This window comes from Equus przewalskii, chromosome 10, assembly GCF_037783145.1.
Source record: "Equus przewalskii isolate Varuska chromosome 10, EquPr2, whole genome shotgun sequence".
NCBI lineage: Eukaryota > Metazoa > Chordata > Mammalia > Perissodactyla > Equidae > Equus > Equus przewalskii.
In genome coordinates, this window is record NC_091840.1 from 22193873 (window position 1) to 22205085 (window position 11213).

At 52.4% G+C, this 11213-nt stretch overlaps 1 protein-coding gene across 1 annotated transcript; it reads left to right on the forward strand.

Annotated features, from left to right (window-relative positions):
- The first annotated feature begins 7409 nt into the window (after positions 1–7409).
- GJD3 (gap junction protein delta 3) lies at positions 7410–11213 on the forward strand. The gene is made up of 2 exons (XM_008518923.2): positions 7410–7539; positions 8368–11213. The coding sequence occupies exon 2, from the start codon at positions 8372–8374 to the stop codon at positions 9263–9265; it is 894 nt and encodes a 297-aa protein (XP_008517145.2). The 5' UTR covers positions 7410–7539; positions 8368–8371; the 3' UTR covers positions 9266–11213.

The following is an 11213-nucleotide window of genomic DNA, read 5'->3' on the forward strand; positions in this document are numbered from 1 at the left end:
GCGCAGACAAGGGTGAGCCCGTTTTCTTGTGCTCAGCAGTCATGGTCCACAGTGCAGTCATGTGATAATACCTTCTAGTAGAGTCACTTTCCAAGGTCTGGAACAGTGGCCATGAGGCAGACTAGCAGGGCCTTTAACTCGGGTTGCAGCTTTTGGTAATAATATTTTGTATAGTGCATAAAACTTTCTTCTGACACAGTAGATGGTTCTTCAGTACTTGTGGAAAATCACAATGTGAATAAATGTGGGAAATGGCCAATATTCCTGCTGAGTGATGCTCTGACCCGCCCCGCCCCCCCATGTTAGAGCTGTTGTAATCTCAGATTCTGTGTTTTTATGCAAGAAACCCACTTAAGAGAGAGAACTAAAGATGTCACCTACCAGTATGATGTGGAATTGACCAGAACATATACTGTGGTTACTGGGGAGAGATTTTCAATGCACCATAGGGAAACTCTTGATCCTGCCTTGAAGAATCTCCATGGAAACCATTTATGTATCTTTTCTTGCCGGAGGGAACAGAGGAGTTTGAAGTGGATGGAGAAATGGTTGCATTACCAACTGTTTGGCTGTAGAACTCAGGCAGTGCATACCCGGATTATGTGCTTTGTAACTGTCTTTGCTAAACAAGAGACATGAAGCAACAAGCATGAAAAGGCGAAAAGTGAGAACATAAACATACCTTTAATAAATTCCAAAGCAAAAAAGTTACCTATATGATGGAGAGCTCTAACAGACACCACATTAACTAAGCGATCAATAATGAGACAGAATGGCATACCACGCTCCCCAGGTGAAGCAACGGGAAACGTACATCATCCCCCAGGCAGTAGTCTCGTCAAAAGACTTACCCTACACCTAATCTTGAGCAAAGATTCACACATATTGAATTATAAAACAAATTCCTACTGAGAGGGGTGAGCTCGGGCACTCTGTCGACAAAGCAGAGGGGGTCAACCACAAGAAAAGAGTCAACCTGGTCCCAAACCTCAGTCTTGAATTTCTAACCCTTAATCTGTCTTGATGTTTTTCATTTAGAAATTCTCAGTCCACCTGACGGGATTAAACTGTTAGTTGGGTAGAGGACTCCACAACCCTGAAGGGAAAGATAGAAAGACAGAAATGATGAACTAATTAAACCCAAACTATTTATAATTTTGTGTTAAATTTAGAAATGTTTCATAATCATTCAGGATGATGTGTTTGTATTACATATTTTGAATGTCCCTAATGTTTAAGAGAATTTAACCGACAGGTTAGCCTTGCAATTTCTATTTAAATGTATAATTTATCTTTACATGTGATTTTAATTTAAAAGTTTTAAGAAATTCAAATAAATTTGTAAACACTACTGTAAAATTGAACTTGAACTGCTACATTTGTACATTTGGTTTATTAGGTTTACAGGAATTGTTTTAATAAATATGAAGATATTACTTGTTAGAGTTGTCAGTCAGTCCCATTAGGCACTGGAAACGTTTGGAAATTTAATTAATCAGGCTTGTAATTAGTGCTCATTGCTTAGGCAAATTAAACTTCTCAAAATTATGAGATAATTGAATATTAATTAAAGAACAAGTGAAAGTGATTATTCTTATTTTGATACTCAAATTATTAAATGTATAATAGAACAACAAAAGGTGTAGTTGAAGGTATAAAAGGAAAAAGTTTTTTCTTTTTTTTTTTTTGAGGAAGATCAGCCCTGAGCTAACTACTGCTAGTCCTCCTCTTTTTGCTGAGGAAGACTGGCCCTGAGCTAACATCCGTGCCCGTCTTCCTCTACTTTCTATGTGGGACGCCTACCACAGCATGGCTTACCAAGTGGTGCCATGTCCGCACCCGAGATCCGAACCGGCAAACCCTGGCGGCTGAGATGCGGAACGTGCGAACTTAACTGCTGCACCACCGGGCCAGCCCCAGTTTTTTTCATTTAAAGTCTTAATTGAATATAAATTCAAACCCAAGGATATTGATTTTGTGTACAAAAGCATCCTTCAGACATCAAACTCAAATGTATAGAAGCAAGCCAAATTACTCCACTTCATAAAGAATGATAAGGAGAGATGAGCAGCGTGGAGTGTGGGGGAACAAGAGGGTGAAGGAAGAGGAAGAGGAAAGAAGTTTCCCCAGAGAGCTGGAGAGAGAGAGATGTGTAACAATGACTTAGAGGAAGTCTTACTCTCTTTCATGACCTCCTCAAAAGAATTTCAGTACAGACCAACATTACTTTTTTCTTTTTAAATCAATTTTATTGAGGTATAATTTAGATACATAAAATGCACCCGCTCTAAGTGTACAGATTGATGACTTTTGACAAGTGTGTACTCCCGCATAAGCCACCATCATAATCAAGATGTAACACATTTCCATCAGCTCAAAAACTTCTTATGTGTCTCTTCAACCCCAGACAAACGCTAATCTGATTTCTACCATTACAGGTTAGTTTTACCTATTCTAGAACTTCATATAAATGGAATCATACAAATGTATGCTTCTGCGTCCGGCTTCTTTCATTTGGCATAATTTTTCTGAAATTCATCCATGTTGTTGCACGTATCAATTGTTCCTTCTTTTTTTAATTGCTGAGTATTATTCCATTGCATAGATTTGTTTATTCATCCATTCACCTGTTGATGGACACGTGGGTTGTTTCCAGTTGGGCCTATTGTAAATAAAGCTGTTATGAACGTCAGAGTGAAGGTCTTTTTTTTTTTTTTAAAGATTGGCACGTCAGCTAACAACTGTTGCCAATCTTTTTATTTTCTTTCTTTCTGCTTTTTCTCCCCAAATCCCCCCAGTACATAGTTGTATATTTTAGTTGTGGGACCTTCTAGTTGTGGCATGTGGGATGACGCCTCAACGTGGCCTGATGAGCGGTGCCATGTCCGCGCCCAGGATCCAAACCAGCAAAACCCTGGGCCACCGTAGCAGAGCGCACGAACTTAACCACTCAGCCACGGGGCCGGCGCTGCAAGTCTTTTTTATAGACATATCTTTTTATTTCTCTTGAGTAAATACCTAGAAGTGGAATCGTTGGGTCATTTGTTAAGTATGTGTTTACCTTTATAAGAAACTGCCAAACTTCTTCAAAGCAGTTGTATCAGTGTACACTACTCCCCCTTACATTTTCTCTTAGTACTTTCTCAAGTCAGATTTGTTTCTTTGGAGTAAGACAGTATCTTCACTGGCCTCAAGGTGGCCCCAATACATCCTGGTAAGTGCAAAAAGATATTCCAGTAAATGTTATTTTGGCTGGAGGAAAGGAAGCCCAATCCACAGGTGACTGTCTTCTGCCTCTAGTAACTTTCCACAACTTTCCAGGGCCTGGCCAAGGGCAGCCCTTGGACCCAGGAGTGTTACTTTTAGGGAGGGAGTTACGTTGATCTGCCCATCAACTGATCTTGAGTTAACCTGATCCCACTTCAGTCCCTGGGGTTATGGAGAGAAAAGGGCCCCAGGCTGCAGGCAGTGATCGTGGTTGCTTGTACCTCTCGGCCCTCACAAACGTAGGCCATTCAGAGCTGCATGGAGGGAGAAAGGGACTTTGAAAGCTGCCTCTTGATAACTAACTCAAACCCTTACCCTTCCTCTCACCCGCAATCCCAAAGCAGTTTCTCTCATCTACGAGTTCACTCTGGGCTTTCAAGGAAAAGAAGGGAGGGACTCCCAAGCCCTCTGGTCACTCAGATGAGGCTGCCTGCAGAGCCCAGCCACTTTCAGGCCCAGTTATTGTCCTACTGAGCAAAGATCTCTATAGACAACCTAGAAATGGGTGAGATGGGGAAAAGAGACCAGGTGGGGACCTCCAGCTGGCAGTAATGACTCTTCTGCCCAAGGACGAGAAAGAGGGGATGGGGCTAGGCAGAGGGCATGAAAGAAGACCCAGAGATGCAGTGGTTTGGAAGGACCTGGGGACAGGGTGACTAGACTGGGGAGGCTTCTTGAGGAAGAAGTTGTGCCGAAGTGGCTGGTGGGAGCAGACTTGGGGAGAACTCTCTGACTCTCCATCTCAGCATGAAAGACCAAAGCCAGATGCAGATCTGTGAGAGCGAGGGCTGAATTCTCCTGTCTTGGGTGCAAGGCCACGTAGAATAAAGACTACATTTCCCAGCCTTCCTTGTGGAGGGTCATCCTGGCCAATGATATGTGAACAGGTCAGTCACGTGGCAGCTTCCTGGGATTTTTATAAGAGACGGATGTCCTTGCACCTATTTCTCCCACCTTCATCCCTTTCTCCCTCTGCTGCCTGGAGTCCGAATGACTCTGTGGATCACGGAGGAGGAGGGCCACACCCAGGAAGGAACCTGCCCCGCTGAGGACTCTGGAGCACACAGCTGCCCCACCAGCGCTGAACGGCCCACTGCTCTCCACCTTTTATGTGAGAAAGAAACAAGCTTCTCTTGTTTAAGCCACTGTTTAATATTTGTGCTGTTACAGCCAAACCTAATCTTAAATAATCACGGAGCTGAAGGAGGAGGTAAGGCCTGACAGGGAAGCAGGTTCCAGTGGTGACAAAACCGCAGAGGTTGAAGGCCAGGGGAGAGGGGAGAGGAGCTGGGTGGCCAGTGAACCAAAGGTCATCTAGTTTGGAGGGTTTTCAGGCCTGGGGAAGAGTTTGAAGGGTCAGGTACTGTGTGGCAAGGCGGGGGACTAGGAGAAGCAACAAGGAGAACCAACCAGGCCCACCGCCGCCCACCCCCGACCCTCCCACTCAGGCCGAGCTGGGGGCAGGAGATTTCACCATTAACCCATTCCGGAGTTTTCATTTCTACCCAGGACTAGACATTCTGATTATTGATCTCAGTCCAGATTGGCCACTTAAGTGATCACAAGCCCTAGAGGAGATCAGAGGGAGCAACTGAGGCATGGGACCCACCAGAGATCTCATCACCTTGGGGCAGAGAGGATCTGAACCCTCCCCCCTTCACTCATTCATCCACCCCACAAATGTTTACTGAGCATCTACTACAAGCCAGGAACTGCTCTGGCAGAGACAGGACAGTGAACACAGCACCAAAAGTGCCTGCCCTCGGGGAGCTTACAGGCTAATGGAGGAGACACACGCTACACAGGAAAATAAGATAAATATAAACGATGTTACATAGTGATCAGTGCAAAGGAAATAAGGCTGAGAAAGGGGATAGGAAGTAGGGGTTAAATTCCACTTAGGGCTGCTAGGGAAGGCCTCACGAAAAGGCCACATTTATGTCAAGACTTTTAGAAATGTTAGAGGGCACAGGAGAGAGAAAATACAGCCGTGTGTTGACGATGTCGTTGGTATTAACCTACGGGTACAAACATGAATGTGATGCCTGTGTGCATCTGTGCAACAGGCGCGAGAAGGGGCTCCACAGCCCGACGGGCCAGGCTGGGGTGTCTGGCACAGAGACTGAATGTGACCAGGGCAGGACAGGCCTCTGAGCCCAGCCCAGATCTCAAGTACGGCCAAGAATGGGACCACACACCACCAGCTCTGGGCAGCATCAGCGACACCTGCTCCCAGGCTGGACGGCGCTATCTGAGGAGGATGGGCCCCAGAGATTGTAGAGTCTCTTGTGTCTGGCCCTGTGATATCAGGGGCTGGGGACAGTGCAGGGTGACCATGCGTTCTCCGCCTCCCGCCCCATCCTCGCCCACTGCCTCTGCCATTTTGCACTCCCCACAGGCAGATGGGTCTGATGGGGTTTTTCCAGGCTGGGTCGGTGGCCTGACCCAGCAGGGGCCATGGGGACAGGGCAGGGACCATTCCTGGACACTCAGGGGAGATGAGGTGTGTCCCTGAGCCCCCACGGCTGGGGGCAGGGGTTGGGGGTCTGGGAACAGCTTTGGCAGGAGCAGGCGGAAGTCAGGGATGGGGAGGTCGGCAGTGCCCCCCACCCCACATCCTGTTTTGGAATGTGGGGCCCCAACACATGCGTTCCTTTGGACTTCGTCCAGGCAGTATCTCCCCACCCAGGCCCACTCCCAAGGGAACTGTGCACCAGGGTGGGGAGGGTTCCCCGGCACGCCCAAGCATTAACCTAGGGTTTTTCCAGGCTGGGCTGAGCCCCTGAGCCAGCACGGGTTAAGGACACATTTTCCACCTCTTCCTGAAATCAGGCCAGGGGATCTCCATCAGCACGTGGAAAACCATACAGGCCCCCATGGCTGAAGGGGAGATGAAACATAACAAAGGAGGCGAGTCCTGGCGAGGCACAGCCCACCTCCAGTGCCTGTGCCCACCAGCCCCACATTAAACCCTGGGGACTGTCAGGCCCTGGGATACCACCTGGGAAGCCCAGCCAGGCTGAAGTGGGGACAGTTCCATGACGGGTTTAAGAGCATGGGCTCTGGACCAGTCAAGCCAGGGATGAGGCCGGGACCTGCCATTTACTCGCTGCCTGACTGTGGGAAAGTGGCTTAGATCCTCTGAGTCTCAGCTTCCCTCCTGCCAGGGTTGTCAAGAGAATTAAATGAGCTAATTCATGCAATGGGCTCAGCACAGGGCTGGGCCCAGCACAGGTGGCCAGGTGAGGGAGGGGGATGGTGTGCGGGCTGGGCAGACTCCCAGAAAGGCAGAGGGGACAAATAAAACATCTCAACCTGCAAGTGTCCCCTCCCTGGCCGCTCAGGTCACTGTCCATCCTCCTAACTCTCCTCCTCTAAGGGACAACTTCTTCTGCCACCTAGAGCAGTAGGAAGTGACTCAATTCAGAGCCTTATGGGGGAAGAGAAGCCTTTCTCTCTATTATAAAAACCATGCTCATTATAGTAAATCTGGACATTACGGAAAAGCAGGAAGGAAGCAAAAGCTGTTATTTAGCTACCGAAGCCAACCCCTCTGGTTAGCTGCATGTTTTTCCATGTGGGATTTTTCCCGGGCACGGGTTTGCTTGTTCTCTGTAACATGGTTGGGACCTTAGCATGAGAACGGAGAGCTGAAGGAGATACAGGGTCAGCTGGCCCAGCCTCCTCAGTTGACAAGCCAGGAGACTCTGGCCCAGAGAAGCTCAGGGACTTGTCCAAGGTCAGGGGTGGCAGAGCCGGAACCAGATCCATTAGGTGTTTGCTGCCTCTCAAAATACCAGTGCCCCCAACACCAGCACCAATCCTCCCTCCAGCCCTGAAGACAGCCTTCAAAGGGGACAGTCAACAGCGGATTGAGGCCTTTCAGTTTGGAGGGACAGGCTTCCATGAGTCCCCTGGTTCCCTCAATAAGGGGTGCAGCTCTGGTTGACCCCTCTCCCCCATTTCTAGATGGAGACACACCATGGGATGGGAGTGAGGTGGGGGTAGGGGTGGGTGAGAGACGGAAAGGGAGGGCTAGCAGAGCCCAGCAAGGGGTGTGCCCTGTGCCTGTTCCCAAGGGTGGAGTCAGACAACAGGGTCACGCTGTCCCTTTAAGAGAAGGGGGAGAGCTAGCCCCTCTCAGCCATCCTGTCCTGTCATCCATCCCAGCCAAATGCGAAAGGGAAAATGAAAGAGGGACCAGGAGGAACAGGTCCTAGGCATCTCTCAAGGTCCCTCGCTCAGCTCTAACACCCCAGCTCCAGCCACAGGGTGAGTGGGGCTGGTGAGGATCTGGGGGCCTCAGGGCCCCAAGGGACCCGAGTGTGTGTGTGTGTGTGTGTGTGTGTGTGTGTGTTGGGGGAGGCTCTGAGGAAATGTGGGAGGAAGCAGAGAAGCACCAGCAGGAGATGGGAGAGGGCTAGGCCCACATTCCCAACACCCTGGGGTCCGACTGTTTGGGGACACCTAGGACAAAAGATCCTGATAGAGTTATGGAAATTGGGGCTCCCTTTGTGTCAGGCCCCCAATTCTGTGAGGAATCCACTGAAGTAAAAAGGGCAGTAGAAATGGTGGGCGGAGAAAGAAGGAGGTGGGATCCCTCTGGGTCTGGTGGCTCCCACCTCTCCCAGGGGTACCAAATTGGGTCTGGAGTCCCGGGTTCGAGCCACCGTTATTGCCCATGGAGCATCCCTGAGTACATAAGGGCACCACTGGCTTTCTGCTTCTACAAATGCGGTCAGGGGCTGGCCCTGCTGATCTCCACGTTCCCTGTCTACAAATCCGGACTCTGGAGGAGCACAGGACCCAACCACGCAGGCCCATGGGTGTCTGGCTAGAGCACCAGGGTGGAGCTCCTCCCCAGCACCCATTGGCCCCAAGGAGAAGGGCGCCCATAGTTGAGAATCACCGAACCCCTCCCGCACCCGCCCCATTTGCTAACTCATTTGTTCCCACAAAATCCCGCCTAAACCCAGGTCTAGCTGACCCCCTGACTCACCCCGAAGTTAGAGGAGGTCTAATGGACTACACCCCGACGGGGATGGAGGGGTGGGGGTCCCTGATCTGCCCCGGCCTCTGACTCCAGCCCTGCGTCCACAGCGCCATGGGGGAGTGGGCGTTCCTCGGCTCGCTGCTGGACGCCTTGCAGTCGCAGGTGCCGCTCGTGGGCCGCCTGTGGCTGGTGGTCATGCTGATCTTCCGCATCCTGGTGCTGGCCACGGTGGGCGAGGCCGTGTTCGCGGACGAGCAGGAGGAGTTCGTGTGCAACACGCGGCAGCCAGGCTGTCGCCAGATCTGCTATGACCGCGCTTTCCCCGTCTCCCACTACCGCTTCTGGGTCTTCCACATCCTGCTGCTCTCGGCGCCCCCGGTGCTGTTCCTCATCTACTCCATGCACGAGACCAGCAAGGAGCCGGGTGGGGCCGACGCCACGCCCCGGGGGCGCCCCCAGGGCCCCTGCGCGCCCTCCGCCCTGCGCGCCCGCCGCGCGCGCTGCTGCTACCTGCTGAGCGTGGTGCTGCGCCTGGCGGCCGAGCTGGCCTTCCTGGGCGGCCAGACGCTGTTCTACGGCTTCCGCGTGGCCCCGCGCTTCGCGTGCGCCGGCCCGCCGTGCCCGCACATCGTGGACTGCTTCGTGAGCCGGCCCACCGAGAAGACCGTCTTCGTGGTCTTCTACTTCGCCGTGGGGCTGCTCTCGGCGCTGCTCAGCGTGGCCGAGCTGGGCCACCTGCTCTGGAAGGGCCGTCCGTGCGCCAGGGGCTCTCACCAGGCGGCCGAGCGCGACAACCGCTGCAACCGCGCGCACGAGGTGGCGCAGAAGCTGCTCCCGCCTCCGCTGCCGCCGCCGCCGCCGCCGCCGCCGAGCCTGCCCTCCCGGCGCCCGGGCCCCGACCCCTACGCCCCACCCGCCTATGCGCACCGGGCCGGCGACAGCGAGGGCGGCAGCGGCCGCAGCAAGGCGTCCCTGGCCATTGTCCGCCAGGACCTGGCCATCTAGAAGCGGCCACCTCCTCGGGCGGAGGGTGAGATCAGAGGCCGGCAGACCCCGCCGCCCCCGGCCCTCACCGCAGAAGCAAGAGGTGGCTTCCGCAAGAACTGCTCGAGGGACCCTGCTGAGCAGGAGACACGCAGCGGGGATGGCCTGCAGGGTGGCATCCCAGCCGGGCCGGGTCAGAGGATGAACTAAGGCAGGTCCTTGATGCCCTGACCCAGGTGGAAAGGAAGGAGGCCAGGGGGCTGGGAGAAAGTGGGTGAAAGGAGGGCAGACAGAGTGCAAGGTGGAGGAGGTTCAGATGGTGACCTGGTTGTTTTACTGGGGACGAAAACAACCGTGAGACTAGTCTCTGTGTGGGCTCTCCGTGCATGTGTGCACATGTACACAAATGCGGTGTGAGCTGTGTGTGCGCGTGCACATGTAAAACTTGTGTGAGCCGTTTGTGTGCATGTGTGTACGAACATACACATTCCATGTGAGCTCTCTGTGTGTGCACACCTGTACATCCTGTGTGGGTTTTGTGTGTGCATATGTATACCCCGCGTGCGTCCCGAGTATGTACATGCATGTGTACGCCCTGTGCGAGCTGTGTGTGTGTGTGTGATCTCTGATATACTCTGTGTGGGTGGCCAGGATCCAGTGCCAGCAGCAGCCACAGTGCCTCCCTCCCTACCTGGGGGGTGCATCACAGGAAGGTCTCCCCTCCTGATGGAGCCCACACAGGAAGAGGGGGGCAGGCCACAGTCTGGTAGGGCTTGTGGGCACCTCCACACTCTGGACCTTGTGGCCTGAGCTGGGAGGCGAGCTGCCCTTTCACCGAGGTAGAGTGGGGAGCGGGGGTGGGGCCAGAGGGCAGGACTCTTCTCTTCTAGCTTCACCCTCCTCACCCTGCTACTGGTCCCCACAGTTTATAAACATGCTTGAGTCCCTTCCATCCTCAGAAGAAACGTCCCCCCAAACGTGCTCCTGGCCCCGCATATCCTGCAGCCACCACCCATTTCCCTCCTGGGGGAATACAGAGAGCTGTCTACATGGCTGCCTCTTGTCCCCCTCCTGTCTCTCCTCTATCCCCATCTGTCTTCCTCCCTCACTGCCCAATGGGGCCACTCTCCATAAGATCTTCCAGAGCCTAAGCGACAACTCCAGGGGCCACCATCTGACTGCTCCCCTGGGGCTCCGTCCCCCCTGCTGAGCAGACTGCCAGTGACTCACTCGGCCTGATTTTTCCTGCGTCCCTGGCCCTTCCCTCTCTGTTCCTGCGCTCCTCTTCCGCGGCTCTTCTGCCTGTACTCCACAGGGCGGCCGAGGGGTCTTTCTCAATAGCCCCCCTGCTTAGGCCATTGGGGCTGCTCTGCCCTTTGGGTAAGCCCAGCACCTGAACGCGGCTCCTGACGTCCATCTGGCCCTGCCTCTCAGGCCTCCAGCCCCGTCAGATTGACTTCCCCACGGGTTTCTCTGCTCCAGATGACACCGAATTTTCTGTTTCTCCCAAGCCTGGTGCCTGATTTTGCTTCCCAGCGTTTGAACATCCTGTTCCTTCGCCGGGAGCAGCCTCCTCTTTGCAGCCCCACCCTCCCCTGGCTGACACCCACCTACCTGCCTTTTGGTCTCATTTGGGAAGAAAACAGATGCTTTCCCTGACGCTTGCCACTCTCAAGTCACTGAATTCTGGACCCCTCCACGCAAACTCAGATGTGGAGGTCCAGCTGTTTTCCAGATATATTCCTTCAACGAGTATTTGTTGAACACGTACTTTGCGCCAGGCAGTGTTCGAGATCAGCACTGTTCAGGAGAAACAGGACATGAGCCACATGTAATTTCAAGTTTTCCATTAGCCACATTAAAAAGTAAAAGGAAACAGGTGAAATTAATTTTAATATATTTTCTTTAACCCAATCTATCCAAAATATAATTTCAATATATTATTTGAAAATATTAAGGAGATATTTTA

What these genes read in the sequence shown, in the direction of transcription:
- GJD3 (XM_008518923.2), top strand. Translation starts at nt 8,372, where the DNA reads ATGGGGGAGTGGGCGTTCCTCGGCTCGCTGCTGGACGCCTTGCAGTCG.